Below are 23897 nucleotides of genomic sequence, written 5' to 3' on the forward strand. Positions count from 1 at the left end.
TCGAAGACGCTTTAAGTCAGAAGGAGAATCCCATGATGCAGAGGACACACCTGCTGATCAAAGTGAGTCAGAGGGAACACCTGAGTTTGTGCCTAGGAGGTCCAGTCGCACAACAAAGGGTATTCCACCAGAGAGGTACCAGGCCACAGGTGCGTGGGTAAGTTTCGCACAGTGCGATTCTGAGAGTTGTGAGGTGGTTCCACAGTTGCCTAACAGGGACGCCAAGAGAGGGCGCAAGGCATTGGGGAAGGAATTGATCTCACAGAGTCTTGCTGAGGATGTTCCACAGGTGCAGTCGGAATCCAACGCAAGGGGGGGTGTGAGTGATCAGAACTTAAATGGTTAAGGGTTCTGAGTGTGCGTCACATTCCGACGTCAGGCGTAAGCCGGGAGGAGACAGAAGCTTTTAGAAGCTCAGGAGGAGGAGTTTTTTCCCTGTACTTTCACTTCTCTCTATGTATCTGTGAGAGAGACATGGCTGAAAGAAGCCCTGGTCTTTGTTGGTAGAATGTTTCAATAAAGAGCTGTAAATAGACGGACCTGTCTGTGTGTGCTTTCCAGAAGAAGGAAGTAAGTCTGCTTTACACCGCTGTTCAACTCTGCTAAGCCGTGACCTGAAGGGAGCAACAGTGGCGCAGCTTTGAAGAAGTGTGCCGGACCCGTTATAAACTGCTGATTGACGATCATAAAGTAATCAGGTGTCACGGCAGATCGATCAATATCCAACATGCTCATGGTCACATGACCAAAGAATCCATCATATTTTGCCTTTCCAGATTTTTTGAAATCCCTGTAGTAGGAAACCCTGCAAGAAATTACAGAAATGAGAGGCTTCATCCATCAAGGAGCAGAAGCATCTATACTCATCAACATGGCATTGTCTAGGGAAGAGTAAGATGTTTTCTATGTTTTGACAAGAGCAGATGTGAGCATAGGCACACAACATTACAAGAGCCTTGGGGCTTCCGACTGAACCTCCAGGTGTTACTAGGGCTTTGGGGATAACCAAATAAATGTTCTCTTTCACAGCAAAGACACAACTAAATGTATCTGTTTTTAAAAAAGGAAAAGACATGATCATGTATATTTTAAAACATTTGTTTTTTTCTCCCTATTCTGCATCATATAACCTCTCAGTCATCTTCCAACAGGTAACCTTGACTATTTCCTTTTACCGTATTTTTTGCTCTATAAGACTCTCTTTTTCCCTCCTAAAAAGTAAGGGGAAATGTGTGTGCATCTTATGGAGCGAATGCAGGCTGCACAGCTATCCCAGAAGCCAGAACAGCAAGAGGGATTGCTGCTTTCACTGTGCAGCGATCCCTCTTGCTGTTCTGGCTTCTGAGATTCAGAATACATTTTTTTCTTGTTTTCCTCCTCCAAAAACTAGGTGCATCTTGTGGTCTGGTGCGTCTTATAGAGCGAAAAATATGGTAAGTTCTTTTAAATTTGTTGGCTTCAGAATCATGCAGGCTTGTATGTTTACTCAGAAGTCAGTCCCGTTCAATGTGGCTTAAAGGTAAAGGTAAAGGTACCCCTGCCCGTACGGGCCAGTCTTGCCAGACTCTGGGGTTGTGCGCCCATCTCACTTAAGAGGCCAGGGGCCAGCGCTGTCCGGAGACACTTCCGGGTCACGTGGCCAGCGTGACATCGCTGCTCTGGCGAGCCAGAGCTGCACACGGAAACACCGTTTACCTTCCCGCTGGTAAGCGGTCCCTATTTATCTACTTGCACCCGGAGGTGCTTTCGAACTGCTAGGTTGGCAGGCGCTGGGACCGAGCAGCGGGAGCGCACCCCGCTGCAGGGATTCGAACCGCCGACCTTTCGATTGGCAAGTCCTAGGCGCTGAGGCTTTAACCCACAGCGCCACCTGCGTCCCTTGCTCACTAGTAAATGCATTTAGGAATGCATTCTGCTTTTACCATGCCAAATCTCTAATTTTTTGCCCATGAAGGGCATCCCAGTCACCATTCATATACAGCATCCAGTGTGTTGGCTGGGACTGATGGGCGTTATAGTCCAAAGCATATGGAAGGCATCAGGTTAGAAAGGGCTTATAAACACACATCCAGAGAAAGTTTCTTCCACTATTATTTCCTGTGATATTTCTGTGAAAAGTGGGCCATTTTCAGGGTCATAAAAAACATTTGCTTTGTACTTTCACTAGCATACAGGACAGGGAGAACAATATGTACTGAAAATAATAATTACAAACTTTGGTTCAATAAAAGCACACTCAAATCCACCCTCTATGTTGCAGGATCAGAAAATGCTACTGGCAGTAGAAAATGAGTATATTCAAAGGTATCTAGCAATGAAAAGGATCTATATAAATTGATATAGAAAACAGTTTCAACACAATCACTTAACTCAATGTTAAAGTCAAGAAGACTGCAACTAGCTGTCAAAAGTATTTCTAAATTATATTTTGTCACTTTCTGGACAGGGCACTTGGTTCCCCTCTTTAATTTAAAGATAAGAGAAAATCTTCAGGTTTGATTTTTTTAAAAGGGTTTGCAGCTTACTGTAATCGGATCTTGTTTGGAATTATGGCCAAGACTTCCAACTTTGTAAATAAATACAGTGGTTTAATCTATATATACAAGATAGGGCTATTGCCTCTTATTTGTTTTTTGAGCAGTGCAGTGGTGTCTTCATCATTGTCATCTGAAGCCTTGCATGCAATGGACATAGCAAGTTGTGTGCCCTTCCACTGGCTCTATGCACCAGGGGTGTCTGGTGCCAACTGAGTCTAGTAGGGTGGAAGGCAGATAAGCCAACAGTAGGTGGAGTGTTAGGGTAGTACCTCTGCTGGGGGACATGTCGTGCTGCTTCTGGGGTAGTTTGTCCATCTTTGGTCCTCACGCTGTACTCAGCTCTCACCGTGTGCTCCCAGAAGCTGTCAGTATGTGACAATGGCCACACCCCAGGAAATGGTTTTGACTGGCTGGCTAAACCAGGTGAGGACAGCTGATGGGTCTCAAACCCTTGGTGAGTTAAGGACTTCCCCTGCATGCAAAGACAGGACCCAGCAGATTGAGCGGACTAGACCAATAGTGGATCCAATGGTCAAGAAGGCAGTTTCTGCACATGTTGTAGAGGGACGTGAGGGGCAGATGAGGCTCATCAACCTGGGAAGGTAGCCTATCTAGGAGAAGGAAAACTCTAATCCTAAATCTCCTCTGCCTTGTGGGATATTTTAGGGAGAATAAAAGGCTAAGGAATAACCCTACACAAATCTGGGGTAGAATCCCTAAGATGCTTGGCTGGTGCCTTGTACACCTCCTTCTGGCAACTCCTGCAGCCCAGCTGGTGCCAAATGTATTGCTCTGCTTCCTTTTGGACCACATCAACAAAGCTGAGAGAGGAGTCTTGTTGTCTGGGGAGCCCAGGACCTCCATACACACTGCCCAGGCTTGCCACCTAGGCAGGTCACTTCAGTGCCCTTAACTCAGTGGTTTGACTTCACCCCCAGAGGTGTACTCCATTGTCTCTGGTCATATCCAACAAGCCATGGTATTTGGTTTTTCTTTTGCAGTATTCACAGCCATCTAAAAAATGCAGTGTTCTCCTGTCCTTCCCCACCCCAATGTCCAAATTGGAAAGGAGATATTCTTTGGCAGTATATTAGAAATCATAACTATAGCACCATATGAGGGGGCGGGGAACCTAGCCAAAATCTTCTCCTACTCAAATAGGGCTTTACTTTCTACAGCTGTGTGTAGGCTATTGCTGAGTAAGACATAATGATGACCGTTGCATTTGCCTACACACCATCACTGAGCATTCTCTATCAAATTTGTTGTAAGTAAAGTATTTAAGGATATCTTGAGCTTGAAAGCTGCTATATAACGTGAAACTCTATTATTCTCTCCTGATAGCATATCAAGCATAACACCATTTCCATGCAGTTTAAGAAGCAATTTAAAAATCCCAAGACAGTGTTCTGTGCACTAAGATTTCACAGGCGTCTCTCTTCCTGCTACAAACCACATCAAATTAGAAGCTAGTGGTTGAATTCATATTGCCAAAGAGAACATCCATGGAATGACAGGGCATTTGCATTAAAATTGCTTTGGAAAGTAACTAAACTACATACTGATTGGAAAACATATATTCATTCCCACACCTTGAAATTCCCGAACAGTAGTCAGTTGAGGGAATATCGTTCAGAAGCTTTAGCACTTCATGTTTACAAGGCAACTTCCAGCTGTTTAGAGCATCTCTAGATGCTGGATAAATCCTATCATGACAGATGTATCATTTTATCCATTATCTAACCAATCCTTCTACAAAACCTGCATGGCAGTAAATCTCACTGAAATCAACAGGATTGCATGGTGTGGATTGTAGTCACAGTGTTCTAAACTGCTCATTCTGAAGTAGGAAGAAAGCTTTATATTCTTGCAAATAATGTTATCGTTTTACATACTTCTGCTTTACATTGCCGTCACGATGGTAAAGTGGGCTTATGTCATCTTTGCCAGTATAAACAGTGGAGTAATGAGTAGGTGTTAGGGAAAAAATTATTTTATCTCTGCATGGCACTAGTTAAATTGTTGCTGGAATAATACATTCTGTATTAGCAAGCACAGTTTGAAAAAGAATGTTGGAATATGGGGCTGAGAAAAGAAAACAGTTGCATGAATAAAATGTTGAAGGGGGAAGAAGGCTTGTGCTGAGAGAATGAAGGAGCTTGGTATTTTTAAATGCTGTTAAATATTGTTAAGTGAGGTTACTGGGTAATGCTGAAAAACATAGGCAGGTGCCTTTTACTGTTAGTGCATCTTGCACAGTCTTTTTCACACTGACTGGAAGTGGTTTTTCAGGGTTCCAGAAAGTGGCCTTTGCCAGCATTCCCTGGAAATGCTAGGTATTAAAGTTGGAATTTTCTGTGTGTGAACCATGTGCTTGTCCAGCAAATACTGGACTGGGAATGTTATGCTTGCTGTTAAACAAGGAATTCACCCAGGATAGGCTTAAGAGCTCTGTAGTGGGAAGAAAGACCTGCTTCCCATAATCCAATATCAACTGCAATGCACTTCATGTAGAATGCTGCAGTCACATGGATGTAGTCATGCTACTGTGAATAGGATATGCCCAGGCAAGCATTCTGTAAGTGGTTAAGAGCCTGAGCTACAAACTAGGTTAATTCTCACCTCAGCTATAAAGTCACTTGGTGAGAGATCCAGCATGCACATGAAGCTCCTGAGCCTGTGCAATCTAGGGAAAGCATCCTGAAACACTGCCATCAATGTGAGGGACATGTTCACTGAGAAATCTCGGGGTACACTGGACCCAGCCTTTGATCAAACTGACAAAAACTTTACAGTGGTACCTCAGGTTACATACGCTTCAGATTACATACGCTTCAGGTTACAGACTCCGCTAACCCAGAAATAGTGCTTCAGGTTAAGAACTTTGCTTCAGGATGAGAAAAGAAATCATGTTCTGGCGGCGCGGCGGCAGCAGGAGGCCCCATTAGCTAAAGTGGTGCTTCAGATTAAGAACAGTTTCAGGTTAAGTACAGACCTCCGGAACGAATTAAGTACTTAACCTGAGGTACCACTGTATTGCAAGCTTACATAGGAAGCAGTGTTTTATTTCTTTTCATTGATAAGTTGTTGAAATGAAAATATTGAGCGTCTCCAAGTCAGAATCTTCATAAATGATTGTGCAGTTTAAATTTCCAACAGCTGAATGAAATTAAAGATCTGATAGCCAAACAACTTTTATCTGACATTCATTTACTATGCTGGAAAGCTCAATCGCTGCTGTGCTCAAGGATTTATGAAGGAAATCTTAATTATTGTCTGTAAATGTAAGAAACAAGCTTACCACATAAAACATTCCTGAGGAGTGATGAGATTGATATAAATTCCACAATAATGTCAGTGTCTCGTGAGTAATGCCCCCTATTCCAGGCAAAACTTTGTAACATTATAATGAAGCTACCCACAATATCGTTGCAGCAAAACATACTTTTTGTCTTCATAAAAACAGTCCACCTTCTAAATCTGTCTGAACATTATCAGACCCATCGCCAGGGGTCAGCACCATAGGGCTCCCAGGACGACCCACTGCTTGAACCACACAGGCCCTGTGGTCCTTTCAGCACTAGACAAAAGAAAACTAACAGCCATCCATCAGAGCAAAGAAGAGCATGCTGAATCAGGCCAAAGTCTCGTCTAGTCCAGCTTCCTGTTTTTTCACTGTGGCAACCAGATGCCTATGGGAAGCCTGACAGCAAGACCTGACAGCAACAGTGCTGGAGCCCAGGAGGTCATGGGCACTGCCTGTCACTTTAATTCCCCCATTATGACTCCGGGAATTAATGTAGCATTGCTAAACCATGGCACTGTTTTGGTGCCCCAGAGGCATTGTGGGGGAATTAAAATGGCAGGTGCTATCAGCAGCACTTGGTAGCTAGACCACCTTTTCGCTACTGTGCCTTCTGTTGCCTACCTTGAGGGATGTTTACCATCATGAAGGGGCCCCATCAAGTCTCCAGTTAGAAATATCAATGCCTTTATTTATCACTATTGATGCAGCATTTGAACAAGAATTACAACATACCCGTGCCTTTCTGTATTTTCAATACAGAAAATGTCATCGTTTTTTTAAAAAACCAAACACTTTAATAGTTTACATCACTGTTTACTCTGTGTTCTGGACTTTAGCCAAAGCAAGTAAGGTCACCCCATTGTATTGAATATGAGTCTAGGAATGATAATCCCACTGTATCCACCCACTGCCCCCTGTGGGAAAACTACCATGGAAAAAGAATCACACTGAAGTGCAAAAACCACACTGATGGAAGCAGAAAACTTTTCCTGCTTGGGCAGCAGAGCAAAGAACACTTTAAAAATGTTTCAGACACAGCACAAATACTTCTTCTGCTCTGTATCCACAGGTCAGACAATACATCCAGCAGTTACGGTACTTGATGCTTATAACATGACAGGAAAAGGTGTGTGCAGTGTATTTCATGCATCATAATGTACACAATTCTTCCTCTCTCTGTAAGAGGCCCTATGTTTTTTGTCCAGTTCTCCTTACATGCGGATCTTTCTCAGATCCCTGAAGGTTTTTCCATTCTGAGGCAGCATTTTTCAGGTTCATTCCTCCTCCAGTATTCCCACACAGTGAGAAAACAACACGTCACAACCAAGACTTTGTTTTGTAACAGAGCAAAGGTTTTTTTTAATAAAGTGAATCTCATAATAATGTACAAACATGACTCCCAGAATTCTGACAAGAAAAGGGGGTACAAGGAAGGTTTCTGTCTTTGGTGGATATTGCTGAGCTGGTTTTGTTTCCAGTCTTTGCTTACAGTGAAACATTTTGCTCCTAAGGGGCCAGGCTCTCTTCAGCAAACTTTCTGGGGGCATGTGGACAGATGTGTAATGTTGTCTTTCTTGCCTACTGTCATTTTGAATTGTGATTTTGCATTGAAAGGAAACTTCCCCCTCCCCACAGTGAGGGTGCTGGGGGGTTTTTGGGGAGGGACTGTGTACCCACTGCCAAACATCTCCTTGCATAGTGAAAAGGGAACTCCACAAAAATTCAACACAGCCTATTGTACTTCATTTCCACTTTTCTTGGGAATACTTCATTCCTACTCAATTTAGAGATCTTTAAATTTGGAGAATTGGAGACTCCCTGTTTAGTTTTGTAATCTTTTCAGTGAAAGGTGCCCATGTCCTTATAAACCAAGCACACATTGTCCCGGAAATACTGTCGGCAAATTGCATTTGTTGCTCTGTCCCACCAACAGGGATCTATATGAGAACAATAAAACATGAAAACAATAAACCCAGGTTCCAGGTGTGCATACTTCTTTTTTGTTTCCCAGTTCAAGAGTATTTTAATGCAGCAAACAAATGAGTGAAAGAGAAGAATGGTTGGGTGCAGTGAATGTTCTATTGTGTACCACATTTAACAATAAAAAAAATGATTCGTCACTTTCAGTACTTTGGTTATGTTTTCAGATAATAAGCCACCCACGCAAGCTGCCATATTAATTGAATTGCCCTTATAAACAAAGCACTGTCATGGGGAGTGCCTTTCAAGAGGAGAAAGGCTTTCTCCCCCAACATAAACCTGACAGAACAGTATAATTACTGAAGCTAAACTAATATCCATATCTGCTCGGCTTCTGTGTTAAAAGATAAGAGCAAACCAGAGATTAGGGAATGAGATCCCAAAAGCAAAGCTGGTTAACAGGAAGGAAAAAACCCTAGACCCTTCTGAAAAGGTTTTGCTGTTTTTAAAGATGCAGGCAATGCCATTTGTTTCTCCTGACTCACAAAATGGTCTGGAGACACCTGGTGTAATTCAAAGTGGTTCTGGCCCTGCAAGCTGCCTGCATAGGAAACATGATTTGGGGGGGGGGGTTAAAAAAGCAGTATCCGTACCATACATTTAAATCCCTTTTATTCCACTTTTAACAGTCATGACTTTCAGGCCAACAAATCCTGGGAACTGTATTTATCACAGAGGTACTGCTCCAAACACGCAAAAAAAAATTAAAGTTCCCATGGTTCTTGAAAGGGGTAGCTGGAGCCATGACCGTGAAAGTGATATAAAAGTAATTTAAATATATGGAATGGATGTGGAAATAGAGCATGGTACAAGTGTAATAAATAAATGTAAAAAGGTAGATGACAGAGTAAAATACACCACTGCCTTAGACCACAATCACACCATACATTTAAAGCACACTTCAAAAACGATTGGCTATCCCCCAAGAATTCTGAGAGCTGTCATTTCTTAACGGTGCTGAGACCTGTTAAGAGACCCCTATTCCCCTCCCAGAGCTACAAATTCCAGAGAATTTGACCATCAATTCCTCTTCACAGGGAACTCTAGGAATTCGAGAATAGGAGTCTCCTAGCAGTGGAAGACAGAAGTGCCTGGCCTGGCATGCTCTGGTCCATGGGGTCACGAAGAGTCAGACACGACTAAACGACTAAACAACAACAACAACTCTCAGCACCCTTTAGAAACTGCAGCTCCCAGGAATTGGGGGGTGAGAGCCAGGAGGGCTCAAAAAGGTGTCAAGGTGCTTTAAATATAAGGTGTGAATGTGGCCTTACTTCCATTCACTGTGACAAAGATTATTTAGGAAAGGGCATAGTTCTTTTTTAGCATGTAAAAAGCCCACATTCAATCCTTGGCATCTCCAGGCAGGCCAAGGCATGCCCGCTGTCTGAAGTCCTGCAGAGTTATGTTGCCGGTTAGTGCAGATGATACTGAGCTAGATGGACCAAGGGTCTGACTCAGTATACGGCAGCTTCCGGTATGCATATATTATTTTTTATTATTTTGTTTCTTTCTCTAGGAGAAGCTCGAGAGAGAGAGAGAGGGAGAGAGAGAGAGAGAGAGATGGCCAAATTGACAGAGTCAATGAGTGAGTACAAATAGGAAGTTCAACTTCTTGGCTTTTTCTGCCTATTATTATTATTATTATTATTATTATTATTATTATTATTATTTAGAAAAGATTCCTTTCTGAAGGCAGTCTTCATCCAGGTTCTACTTCACTCTCACTTCCATTAAATGAATCATGCCTCCCCTCACAACGGCTGGCATCCTGCTCTCGGTTATTTGTGTGCTGTGACTAAATTCTAAAATGATAAAAAGTTCTGGAGTTCAAAGATATGTGGGAGTCACATCTCCTCATCCAAAATGGAGGCAGACCGGCTGTAGCTACAAAATAGTTAGCAGTGAAGCCACTCTGACACATTCACAGAATACCTACCAGTATCTGTACTGGGGATGCAACATTCTGCAATCAAATATGATGGGATTCCCCTTCCTCTCCTCACCAAGCAGTCTCTGTGCACCCCATATCTTCTCAGAAGGGGGTGCACAGGGATTTCAGGGGGAGTCCTGCTTCTTTAAGTGGAAGTCCATTGTGCAATTGGGACACCACAATTAGATATCATCACTGTAATTAATCTGCAATACCAGAGCAAAACAGTCACAATACATGTTCTGGGGCTTCTTCTTTTTTCTGGGACCTGGTTCAAATTCACTATAAATGACTTTGGTTTATATAATTTTTTATTACTTTAATGCATGTGACATTCTAAGGATGGGGGAGAAATTCCATTCAAGTCTCATCTGAAGGCAAACCTATCAAATTCACACTTGATGAAGCAGTATGTGAACTGAAACACATCTAACTTTCAAGATTCACACCTACCTGAATTTTGTTGTTCAGTTCTCCAGCCAAACAGTATTTACAAAAATGCATAATTAGGGAGAGGAGTGCATAAAAGTGATTATATTGGTGTAAATTACACAAAAATGCATTATATTAGGGGGGGTGCTTGCAAAAATGTGTACTTTAGTTAAAACGGTATATTAAAATGTGTTTGAGAAATTCACACTAAAGGATGCTGATTATTTTCATAAGGATTTTTCGCAAATTGCTGCAAAATGTAGAGAACTGAGAAACAAAGAGAGCTGAAATTGACAGATTATTCCAACCCTTTTCACCACACTGCAGTGAAACACAGAGCTGTTAGCGTCACAGACAAAAAAAAAAGATGTTTCACAGTTGCTGGATGCCTTAGTGAGAACTTCTTTTTTGTCTTCATTCCATCCTGAAAATTTCAGGATGACTGATAGAACTCACAGAGCTGTGCGTCTCTATTGTATGAAACAAGAAGAGCAAAATCTCAAATGAGGAGTGTTTTGAATTAAGTTAAAGCCAATTTGCAATGACAGGGGATGTGTGAGAGAACTATGGAATGACTGAAGCTAGACAAGCATTCATATCATTCATATCAGCAAGGTGCTGCTTCAAAGATAGCAACACAGGCAAAAAGAGGGAAACAGATCCCAAAGACAGGACTTAACAAAGGTTTTTTGTTTTTCTTTGCAAGGCAAGAGCAGTCCTAAAACCACTTAAGCCATTGAAGCTGCACAGAAGTTAATGCAGCTCCACTGATGCACAGAGTTTCAGAATCACTCTCTAAATTGTGGCATTTAGAAGGTAATTCAGTTGAAACATTAGCTTTTGCCTGAACACGTTGAGCTCTTGCTTTCAGCATGTTATGTTCAAGCTGTTAACTTCTCTTTGGAACTGAGCTAGAACACAGAGTGATTTTTAACAATCATTTTTACTCCTTGCAAAAAGCACCCTCCCCCTCTTGAAGATCCCCCCCCCGAAAGGCTGTAAAGAGTGGGGAGGAAAGTAGTCACAGCATGGCAGCCCTTCTCCACAATCACCATTCAGAGTGAAGCAAAGCGGCTCCTTTATTCTGAATTGACTTTGCAATGTCACCATGCAACCAAATCTGACAAGCTAAGTCCATGTGGTGCCACAGCAAACTTTCATGCAATATTCTGAATGTATTACAATTTTGCCGACTTTATTACTTTTACAGGGACATCGAAAATATTGGATTTTGGTCACAGAAGATAAATGAAGCAAGACAAATTATATGGTACCTTGGTGAAAGTTTCAGGGAGGAATGATTTTGAAAGAAGCCTTTTTGATATGCAGAACAGCTGCTCACTGTGGATTAGTGCAGAAGTATAATCATTATGCAAGCTCTGACTCGGAGATAATATGAGCTGAAAGATACTCGTGAATCGATAGCAGCAAAAAATTTCCTCATAAGAACTGGTGACTAAAGAGCAGTTTTCCCACTGCACTTTCAATACATATAGAAAACTTGTCTGCATGATTTAATACTTCTGGCAAGAACAAACAAGCATCACTGCAATTTATTACAGATTTTATAAAAATGATAAACCATATTCACTTTAATAACCTGAATTGGAATAACACTTTTCCCCATCACAAGATTCTACCTTGCTATGTTGCTTCTGTCATGCCAGTTCAAGTTAGGAGTATATTCGGCTGGTTGGCATGTTTCAGTGCTAAGAGTGATATTGAAAGCATATCAAGATGATTAAAACGGCAGCTGATGAGTTGGCTGCAGAGCTAGTCGTGCTTAGATTCATTTATTGCCATGGTCTAAGCATGATTAAGTCTAGATCCAACCCAATGTGTATATTTGTATTCTATCCGAATAACATTTTCATGTCATGTGACCAGAGGAGAACTTCTTACTGAAAGGGACGGAGTATGAAGTCATTCACATTTTCTAACGTAACTCATGCCTAGATAATGCCCATGACTAATTGAGAAAAATCAAGGGTTGGATCCAGTGCTGCTCAAATGGTGTTCCACTCCCATGATGCAATTTCCCCTTCCTCTCCTCTGCCCACATTCCCTCCAAATCTTCTCCAGTCCCCTAACTCTCTGAAATACATCTTGAGGGGACGCAGGGGAGAGCAGAGGAGAAGGAAATTCTGTTGTAAAAGTGGGAATCTGTTGTGTCAGCAGGATGGCAGTGTTGGATACAACCCCAACTTTATACATAGAATCAAATATAAGAGTTGATGGAAAGCAAATTGAAATCAGGAGTCTTATCTTGAAGTTTATCACAAGCAGATACCAATATGGACAACATTGTGCCTTCAGGTGTTATTGGTACAACTGCCATAATTCCTGACCATTGGCCATGCTAGCTGGGCCAACACAAAACTAGATGTGATTCACCCAGCCTAATTATCTCTGCCTGGCTGCTGCTGTTGTTGTTGTTGTTGTTTGCTTGGATATATAGATAGACAGATATTGATATATTTAAGATATTTTAAAAATCTCTTTAACTTTTCATAATCCAAACTGGTGACAGAAGATCATTGAAATCTTGACAGATTGATTTAAATTTACTGTTTTCTGGTTATGAAATAATAACAGCAACAGCAACAACAATTTAAATCTCACCCTTCCTCCCAAAAAGCCCAAATAAGTGTGATAATTTAAATTATTGGTTTGATAATTCAAGCAGAAGAATGACTTTGCTAGCAAGTGATATATGCAGAATTTATGCAACCCAAGTTTCAAATTCAAAGGAAGCAGCTATTAAAATAGCTGATGTGATGGAAGCACAAGTCTCAATTAAGCACAGTTTAATTCTCCCCCCTCCCTGCCCCCTTGAATTACTGTATTATTTATTGGATTATTTTTTTGGGAAGGTCAGAATGTCATTCTAATGGGGCAAAGTTTTGCAATGTGGTCAAATCTTTATATATATATATATAAATCACATTTTGGTGGCTAAAAACCTTGTGTAAAGATTACAGTTTTAAATTAAGCCAGTATCCCGTGTTACTATAGAAACCCCCATTTATGACATGTTTGCAGGCAAAAAGTCAAACGATGCATTTTAATGAGGGAATCGGGAGAACATTCCTTCTATGGAGAAATTTATTTTTTTAAAAACAACACAGAATTTCTTAATGATCTGGGAAAAGCAACCTAATTAATAGTCCTGTAAAACTGACATTAAATCCTGAAATGACATGTGCCATGTTAATTTTAAACAGTAGTCTCCACCTTGCAGATTATGTCTTAGGTACTGCAGGAGGTTGATGGATTGAGAAACTTGTTTCCATGGAGATATATGCTGCTTTGCTGGTATTCCCTACAGAAAGTAAAGGGTTTCTTTGCCCCCTTCTCAGTTAGACAAATTAGCTATATATAGCAAGAGATGTTAGAAAACTGAAAACAGCAGTCTGCTGGGGTGAGGGGGGGGAGTGGAAAACTAGCATTTATGAGTCAAAAGAAGCACCACGTAACAGACTTGTTCAGGAGGATGGAGCAAGGAAAGAAGTATATATCATTTATTTATAAGCCATTTCTTCCTTCTTGAATGAAGAACAGCAGCAGAGGAAAGGCAGCTTTGCCTAAGAGAGCATTGCAGCTGCCAGCGGTTTATTCTGCATGAGCTGGTTTATAGCTGGAAGCAACGCTAACAGCTAAAAACTTCTCAAGTGGGTAAAGAAACAATGGAATGGCCTGGGGAGCAGAATTATCCATGTAAATCACAGCTTAAGTTCGAAATGCAAGCACGGCCTCCGCCCCGCCCCACCCGCCCCCCTCATCTTGGAATTTTTGTTTCCAGCATTCTATGAACAATGGGTTGCAATCCTAAACCAACTTACTAGGAAATCTCTTCATGAACACAGTGGGGCTTATTCCTGAGCATTTGTTGGTTTTACTCGTTTATTACATTTATACCCCCCCCCTTTTTTTTTTGTCCAAGAAGCTCGAGGTGGCATACATATTTCTCTTCCTCTCCATCTTATCCTCACAACAACCCTGTGAGGTAGCTCAGGCTGAGAGGCAGTGCCTGGCCCAAGGTCACCCAGTGAGTTTCATGGCTAAGTGGGGATTTGAACTCGGATCTCTCCTAGTCTGACACTAACCACTACGCCACACTGGCTGCTAGTTGCAACTAAGTCCCATGACTAATTCATGGCTAAGATGCCCCAATGATTTCAAAGGGACCTGACTTAGACTGAATTCAACATAGCACCACCCCAGCATCCTTTTTAGTGTGCACTAGCAGGGAATGCCTAGCACTGCCTGGGAATTAAATGAAAACCCCTATAATTGTGTTTTTAAATGGATAATGCAATGTGTGCGCACCATTCCCAAGACTTTGTGTTGTGGGGGGAGATGGGCTTTAAATGTATGGTGCGTACACAGTCTTAGAAACATGAGAAAGAAATGGCCTTATACCAAATCAGACTGTCAATCTCTTGAGCTCAGTATTCTCTGGATTGGACTGGCAGCACCTCTCAGGTCAGTTGGTTAGAGCATGGTGCTGATAACGCCAAGGTTGCAGGTTCAATTCCTGTCTTCGTACAGACGCATATTCCTCCATTGCAGGCGGTTGGTTTAGATGACCCTTGTGGGCCCTTCCAACACTACAATTCTTGTTTCTATGATTCTGCAGGATCTCAGACAAAGGCCTTTCCTAGTGGAGATGTCAGCAGTTGAACCACAGACCTTATGCACAAAAAGCATGTGCTGTACAACTGAGCGAAAAGAGTGAGGGAGAAACTGTGAGGCTGCCTCCTTAGTGAGTATTTCAGGTCAGCAATAGTCACTGTAGGAGAAGCAATGGAGAGTAGTAGGAGGGATAAAGGTACCATGAGTCTCCCTTGCTCACTCTCAACCAAAGGAAAGAATGCAAATAACAATGACACAGATTTTTTGTCTAGACTTCTCTTATGTCCAGGTGCAACAGGTAACATACATTCAAAATGTCCCGTTGTTTTATATAGTCTCTTGTTGTTTCAAACATTAAAAAATATTCCTACATTTCCTTGTAGAAAGTAATGTTCTGCTCAGAGGGAAGATCACAAAATGAGGTTAACACACACACACTTTTCAGTAAGGCACTTTTGAAGAAACCCTTAAATTTGGCTGTTTCCAAAGAGATAGACAGAGCCGAAATCTAAATGTACACAATAAGGGGAAAAGCACTGCATCTGCATAAAAATAGCAGCAGTTTGCATAATGTGACATGTTGGCATCATCTTGGCACAGAATTTAAGCTTTCTCGAGGCAGAGAACTACCAGCCCTTGTGTCGGGTTGTGGAAGTGGGAATTATGAGGTCTGCCAGTTGAACAAATACTTGATCAGGGAAATCATCATCAATTATTTGATCAGGAGCTGTTCCAGAGGAGTAAATTGGCTGAAAGCAAAGGTTTTACAGCAATAGCAGTAGATCGGGGGGGGGGGGGGAGAGAGAGAGAGAGAGAGAGAGAGAGAGAGAGAGAGAGAGAGAGAGAGAACTGAGAGATTTAAGGTCGGGCTTTTTTCTGATAAGAAAATGTTTCAGTATTTAACTGTGCCATGAACCCATCTGGGACCCAGCACTTTAAAAACAGGCACGCCAAATTGCAAGACACCACTGAGAAAAATCACAGCATCTCCATTCCCAGATTCAGCTGTTAGGCAGCGTGCTATATTAGGCTCTGTCCGTTTGGTAAAGGAGACATATCAGTATGTCCCCACAGTGTCACTTCCCAGGAAAGAGTCAAAAGAAAATAAAAATATCACCAGCACGAATCTGGATATGATGTGTGATCCCCCCCCCAAAAAAAACACCAATGAGCATCCCCCACAAATGATCAGCAGGTGGTAGGAAAGATTGCAAAGGAGTTCTAAAACCAGCTCAGATGTTTTGGTGCCTATGGATTCTTGCTTGGGAGCTGTAGTGCCGGGGCTGGTGAGCTGGCAGTGGCACCTTGCCTAAACATCTGTGCAACAGTCCTGTGTGTCATGAATCCTGGCAGCCCAGCTTGTGACTGCCTGGTGGAACCTGGAGGAAGAGATGCCCGCAACTCCAGCAGCATTGGCAGAAGCAGCCATCTCACCCACTAGGCATCAGATGGCAGCTTCCCACACTCACCCCAGATAAAATGTGCGCGTGCCACTCATTCCCCCAGTTACGAACCAAGTAAGAGTGACAAAATATGTTTGCAAATTTCACCAGCCTCTCCAGTTAATTCATGGCTCAAGAAGCGCTCATGCGGCAGGCATCCACAGTGTAGAAACGAAAGAAGGACCGCAATCCTGATGTCTTTTCCCCGCTACAAGCCCAGAGAAAGTTATTAGAAGGGTGACCTTTATTGAACTCTCATAATTAGGAATCAATTTTGAGTTCTTGCCTATTTGGGATCATTAGAATTTGTAATCTGTCATGTAGATTGTTCTTTGGATGTGAAGTATTGACTAGCTAGATAAAGAGAATAGACAGAAGTGTGGGCAGTTCCCGCTTCAAAATCATTGTTCCTGGGCAGTAGCCACTTTCCAATTGTTTCAAGGTTTAATTTATCTTCCTTATAAAATCCAGAAAGCTAATCTTTGGCAGAGGCGATAAAATGCGTGAACCATTTATTTTCTGTGTAAAAGTATCTGGAAACAAAGGGAGGGAGATGCATGTATTTGTGTTTGGTGTGTTCCTAAGATTTCTTGTGCTTCTTATAGGTTTTAGTAGGGAAATAACAGTGTGTTTAAGAGCTGAGCGAAATGCGCAGTTTCTTGGGCAGAGAAGAAATAAACTGGCTGGGCACAATAAACCTGTTAAGAACCCATACATTTAAGAGTTCCTGTTGTATCCTTCCAGTAGGGATTGTATTATGCTTCCTATCCTAGGAAGTGAGTTTAGGATGGGGCACACCACAACACCACAAACCATATTAGTTTAGTGTTGATTTTCAATAATCTTTTTGAGCTACCAACATACTTGGTGCTATGTATGCCATGCTGAGCTGCATGCATTGAGAAAATAAAAAAATAGGCCTTAGTTACAGCCTGGGGGCCAACCAGCTAACTACAGTGTGCAGAGCAGTTTCCCCAAAGCTTGTTGTCTAGAACCCCTCTAGGTATATGCTTGCTGACACTCTCAAAGGACACAAAAGAACGTTGCAAGCCTTAGTGATCAGGTTTTACATAATTCCTATCCAGATATATATCTATTAGTTCCTGCCTACATTGTGTTTTCAATTCTGAGCTTTTGGGCAAGAGCAGTATTGCACAAAACCTCAATATTTTTTTAAAAAAAAAAACTTTTAAGAATGAAAAGGCTAATATACATACAGCAAATATGCCTCCAGCATGCAGGAGTTAGTGGAAACTGACACACCATCATCATTTGGACCACCAAAAACAAAATGTCCAGGTTGTGCTAAATATGTTAAAATCTCTCAGCAGTTTACATTAAAATAGTAAGAAATAGAATAACATTTAATCAGTGCTTTTTTCTGGGGGGATGCAGGGGTATGCATACCAACATTTTGTGAATCTAAGTTTAGTCTCATTGAGGGGCAGTATTTCATTATGAGTAGGAGAATGAGAGTAACCCTAAACTTTTTTGGGGAGGAGGACTGCATTTAAAATACTTTCCTAGATATTTGATAAAAATGAAGAAGAAATGATTATCACAAATAAAATGGACAAAAAAGGAAGAGTTGGCATCCAGAAAAGCTCGGGTAAACATAGAAGTGTTAAAGTGGTGTAATTACTGTTTCCATGTCCTGAATTACCCGAGGGAGGACATTCCAGAGTCTGGGTGCTATAACTGAGAAGGCCCACCTCTGTGTTGTCACCAAGTGACAGTGAAGAACCACCCACCAAAACATTGTGTGACACTGTGCCCACACTTGCATGGGCCGCAATTTGAAACTGGGTTTATTTTTCTTATTGGATTAGAACATGAACTTCTGGATTAAATGGGGGGTTTGGACTGGTATTTTGATGAGGTAGATAATATGTGGACACAACAAAAAGCATAAACACATGAGTAGCAGAGAATCCACAATAAAGCTCAGCCTGGACAAGCCCTGAATGTTTCAAATAAAGCCCCCACTGTGATGCATCCTTCCATTGCCTAGAAGTAGACACCAGTGCCAGAGCTGACAGATCTCACCTAGCCAAAGCACTAAAGGAACACCCATTAACTTGCCCAGTCCAGGGACTCCAGCCATTTGCCATGCTAAATGTGGTGCCTGCCCTGCTCTTCAAAAGAAAGTTGGTTCATCATCCTGGCTTGTACTTACCGACGGCTTTTGCCTCTCATGCATCCACTGATTCCTGTGACCCCTGACTTGCCTTATGTACCAATATGATCTAAAAATAAAAGTCTTGGGGGGGAACCGAAATTGGGAGTTCCAGATCATCATTTGCTGGGGGGAGCCAGGGCAGGAGAGGAAAAACTGGATCTACATAATCTTCCATGTCACACTTAAAAGGAATAAGACTAGTTCTAATCACTTCTGGGCTTTTTTTAAAAAAAAAAGACAAGAAAAAAGAATTCAGGGACAACATGTTTAATATGACATTTTGGGACTTCAATAGCACTGATATTCTAGAAAGACTAAAGTGATACAACTTTAATCTAGAGAAAAGCAATTCAAAGCTTATAATGCATATTTGATTTTCTTTTTAACTCTGTAGCATTTTTGACAATGTTGAATATCCACCCAAACTATCTATGGGGCCTAGTAGGATCATTTCAACTGTAACGTGGCATGTTATTTGATGCTGCTGTGATGAGCATTTGATCTGTCCAATCTAGTAACTGCTGGTGGGGTGGGGTGGAGCTAAAGAGCTACTGTTCCAACACTGGTGTTTCTGCAGCTTCCCTGAGTGGGGCTGGAGTGGCACAGGGTGCTGGCAAGGTCAGGTCTGCATGAACACTTCGGTGAAAGTGCCAGATTGGCTCCACCCATGCGCTCACGCAGCCCCAATTTCGCCATTGCCCTAACTTGCAAAACTGCTTGCAGGTTGCAACCAAATGACCAAATCCTTTGTGCATTTGCTTAAATGCTAATTTAGGAACCTTGCTTCCCAAAAATGTGCTTTGGATCAAGGGATTGCTGCCTTCAGATCGGTTTACGCTGTTGTCCCATGTTGAATCTAATTTTGAATTTTCTCTTTATTCTTCCCGTGATGCTCTTTGTTCTAGTGTGACACACACAAAACAGTACAGGAGTAATTAAGGGGAAAGAGTTATAAGAATTGGAGGGGGGGGAGTAGGCTGGAATGCCATTTTTCACATGTAAATTTCCCCTGGATAAAGGCTCCAGCCTGATTCTTGAAATGGGAGTCTAAGGTCCTTATTCATGAGCTTGCGTCCTAGCAAATGCCCTCATGCTGCTATTTCAAGTGGACAAGACAGCAGAGGCCATGATGTGTCTGACAATGCCTGTGCAGGTGACACAAGTAATATTGCTGCAAAATTAATGTGTCGTTGATATGATATTGAACTAGAACTTGGAGATAGAACATTCACCATAGGACCAGGTGCAGAGTGTACTAGCATGTCAGTGAATCCTAAACCTAGCTGTATTTACAGTGCAATCCTGCGCACATTTACTCACAAGAAATGGGGTCAACAGAGCCTGCTCCCAAGCCAGCGTGCACAGGATTGAAGCTTTGACTTTGTGCCCTTCTGTTTAAACAAGAGTCCTCTTGTGATGGTTAACTGAATTGATTTCAAAATGTAATATTTGACTGCTGCCACATCAATATAAGAAGCTGCTCAGAGAGAACATGGCATTAGTGACACCAAAGACAGACAAGTTTGCCTCCAAGGTCATGCCATGCGCATTTCTTTCTGTATACTCTTTTTAAAGAGCAGCTAAATTACTCCCTGAGAGTTTTTCTAGTGTTCTGCCTTGGTCTATCATTAGCCATTAGGCTTGGCTGCCTACTTTAAACAAAGTATTTGTCATAGAAGCTTAGTGGCTTTAGCCTCTCAAGAAAAAGAATGTAACATGACATTCCTTGCTAACTTTTATAATACCAAGACATTGCTGTCACGGCGCATACAACAGAGGACAGGTTTTTCATAAGGAGAGGTTATCTGTGGTGCAGTGAAGAGGGAATGTGGGGAAGCAACTCTTGAGAAAGCAGGAATGATGATGTGATCTGTTGACACAACTGGGTAATTGATGGACTTTTATTGCTCCGGCTAGTCAATGAGGTACTCATCTTTTTCCATTCTTTGCAATAGATGGGCATAGAGAATAAGGGGAATGAGCAGAGGTTGGATACATCTTTCCTTTTCTTTGATTGCATTCCAATCTCAGATTAGCTGTTTAAACTGTAACTTTTTTGCAAGGGGTTTTTTTTAATTTCATTTTGTTTTTGCATTCCCAATGAGAAACTAAAGAGGTTGCATTTTAACTGGCGAGAAACCTTTTGTTAAAAGTTGCACCTATGCAATCAGAAGAACGTAGCAACGAGTTCAAAGGACCTTATTCCCAAGAAATATGGATAGCACTGCAGTCATACAATCCTAGTCAACTATGCATAGATAGTTGGTCTATGCATAAACTGGTCATTCTGCTATGTGCTGCTTCTATTCATGGTGTGTGTTTCAGGGGGAAGGGGAGGTGTCGATACAGCTACTTGCATTTTTGGACTCCTCTTAGAGTGTAGCTATAGGGCTGTCATGATAAGCTACTGGGAACTTTAAAACACACGCACACACCTCTACAACACTGTAAGTTATATAACAAGCGGAAAAGGAGATCATAGTTCAGTGAGAATCTTTGAGAGGTACGTCAAGTAAAGCACCATACATTCTGACGGGATATATTTTGCAATCAGACATGTTTGTTATATACCCATGGCACCTTCAACTTGGGTAATTTGGACAAAGTAACTGCTTTTGGTTTGCTGGGAAATCTGGTTCATCCTGTGGGGGGGGGGGTGTGAAATATTTCAATAAAGTCAAATATTCCAGATGACAGGAAGTTAAAATTCTGGCAGTGTGAGCACATGAACTAATCTGGGCTCCATGTGAGCTGCTGTGTTCCCTTTGGCAGTGCAAGTGCCTAAGAGCATTAAAGGTAATACATTGTTGCAACTGACGTCCAAGCCTGCAGGAGCATTTGTTTAATTAGGCAGGAGAATGAGCAAAGCCAGAAAGATAGAGGCTGCTCTCTTAGATGGCTTGCCTGCTGGGTTTTGATATTTAGAATTGATTTTTCTCCTTTAATGAAAAGTTAAGCATTTTGTGAAAGGGGGAGAGCAGGGAGGGGAGGAAATTATATCCCCTCTCCCCTTGATTCCACAGCAGGCCATCAGTGGGCAGAATGCTTATTCATATGCTTAGGAGGAAGCATTCATAGGCTGGTTCCTTCAGGAATTGCCTGCTTCTACATGCATCTCGTTGTATAATCTGAATGTAGATATGTGCCTTACAAAACTTAATAGCGGAACTAGGTCCATTGTGGAGCTGAATATTCTACATAACATGTGGTAGCTGGTTAAGCAGAGTTATTCAAGATCATATCTATCTAGAGAAAAGTCCCTCTGCGACTGCCTCTGTAGGGTTGGGTGCAGACCAAGGAATGTGCAAATTCCAGAGGTGAAGAACATGGTTCTGCATACAATGTAGCATTGCTTGTTTCTGTGTTTTTTATATCCAGGTGTTTTATCGTCTAATAAGACTTATTAATTGATTGTTCAATTATCTTCCACGGAGAGGACACAGGGAACTTATGGAGAGATAGGCAGTCATACACACCTGCCAAACCCCATTTCAACTACGGGAAAAGCAACTGATGTATTTGACTGTGCTGAGATCAGTTCGTGCCAAAATGTTTTTCTAAATATACTCACACCCTTATTCCCCTTTGCTGGGGTAAAAATTACTATAGGGAACGTTGTTCTAAGGTTCAACAATGCATATAAGCCAGTGGTTCCCAGTTAGCTAAGTACTGTGGACCCCTTTGTTTTTCAAAAGCCAACCCATGGACCCCCTACTTCGGAAAATTCTAATAGTTTCTATGGTTGTTTTTGTTATGCGAATGGTGTTGCAGACCCCCTGGGTGGGTCATGTGGGCCCCTTGGGGTCCGCTGTCCACCAGCTGGGAACCACTGAATTGTAATCAAACACAATTGCCCCTCCTTATAAGAAAAGGAAGCTTCAGAGTGGGGAGAATTGGGATAGAGAAATGGTGGGAGAAAACAGGTCCTTTCATCCTATCCCTGTCTACCAATTTCCTGCGGCAGTTCCCTTCCCTCAGCTGCTGCTTTTTAAGTTTTTGCGAGATTCCAGGCTCACTTGTGGAACCCAGCAATGAGGGGACCAGCTTGAGACATGCGGCACAGAGTGGAGGCTTGGGAAAGGGTCAAGCATCTCTCTGCTTCCCACTACCCCCTCCCACTGCTGCTACCCCTTTGGAGAAGGGTCTGTCTCAAGGCTTTGCCACGTGTAGCCTATATAACATGTACTTCAGACTTGCCCTTCAACAAGCACATATTGCAGCACAGGCTTAACCCTGGAAAGATGCATCTGGAAAGAAAACGAATCACCCTCCCTCTGGTGGAGTCTTCTTTCTGCGTAGCCTTTGAAATTAAACATATACATCATGTTGTGTTAGTGGTTCTGAAACACAAGGCATTAGTAGAACGGCTTTATTTGAATAAATTGCTACCTTGCCTTCCTTCCTCACTCCCCTCATTATACTCTTCCCTGAGACCAATGACTCTCTAATTTCATTGGTCATGGATGATGGAGTAAGGCAACCGTTCTGCTAAGTTTCCGAGCGTAAGAATACTACTTGCATTCCTTTTAAGTTTCAGAAGTTCGCTGTGTGGCTGCTTCTGTGCAGTTCCAGACACATAATGGATTGATAAATAAATTGGCTTTAGCTTATTTGCCGTAGTGTTAAATTAGGCCAAATATGCTTTGCAAAAGTACCCATGAAAATGGACTTGCAGGATGTTCAAGGTTTGCTTTCTAATTGGAGGCTCAGTAATCCACATGACTGGCCACCACAGGAGACCCTCTCGCTCCAGGCTGATACCTTCCCACATTGCAATTAATATTTACACAGACACATGTAGAGAAATCAAGAGGCTATGAGATGGAACACTTATTTAATTTCCATAGTTTGAGAGGCTATGGAAAATGAGTCTTGTATTCTGTTCATACAATTCAAAATTACTCTGTTCGTTTATACACCATACATATGCACAAATTACTATTCTGAATTCTATGGCTGAAACTAATCATGAAATTGTAGTTCAGTTTATTATGTTAAATGCATCTACTTTGAAAACCATTATATAGCCTATTATTTTACAGAGCAACAAACGTAGCCTCCGGATATTACACTATGTATTTATTTTGCTACCACAAAACATCTTATAAAAAATGGGTTTGGAATGTGCTCTCACATCTCAGATGCCTTCTGGTGTTTTCGGTTTTTAGATGGAGTATTTCGTTAAAATCTCATTTCTCACATACTTTTATGGCTGCTGTACTATGAGTGTAAAAAGAAAAAAGTCTGATTTGGTATAAAATTAAGGGTCCAATCCAACAGCATTTTTTAACATGTAAAAAGGCAACTATTTTTTATCCTTCTTCTCATGTCAAGAATATGTAAAGTTCTAGATGCTTTAATAGAAACAAAGAGCAAATGAATCAGAACTTGACTACACATTGCACTCATTCTGAGAACTGGCAACTTTGTAGTAAATTCTTGGAAACTATCA

General features: G+C 41.7%; 1 protein-coding gene across 4 annotated transcripts in view; it reads left to right on the plus strand.

Moving 5' to 3' along the window:
• KCNJ6 (potassium inwardly rectifying channel subfamily J member 6) overlaps positions 1-23897 on the plus strand; it is a 264246-nt gene that overhangs the window by 195014 nt on the left and 45335 nt on the right. Inside the window, exon 2 of one of the 4 annotated variants that reach the window (XM_081908768.1) lies at positions 9360-9412. The exons of 1 other annotated variant lie outside the window; for it this stretch is intronic. In XM_081908768.1, coding sequence (XP_081764894.1) covers positions 9388-9412 — 25 coding nt within the window. In that variant the 5' untranslated portion in view covers positions 9360-9387. Of the gene's footprint in view, positions 1-9343; positions 9417-23897 lie in introns of those variants that run through there. 2 more of the 4 variants (XM_081908767.1, XM_081908770.1) reach the window with 2 other exon arrangements.

The sequence above is a fragment of the Podarcis melisellensis genome, assembly GCF_964234715.1.
Source record: "Podarcis melisellensis genome assembly, chromosome: 4".
NCBI lineage: Eukaryota > Metazoa > Chordata > Lepidosauria > Squamata > Lacertidae > Podarcis > Podarcis melisellensis.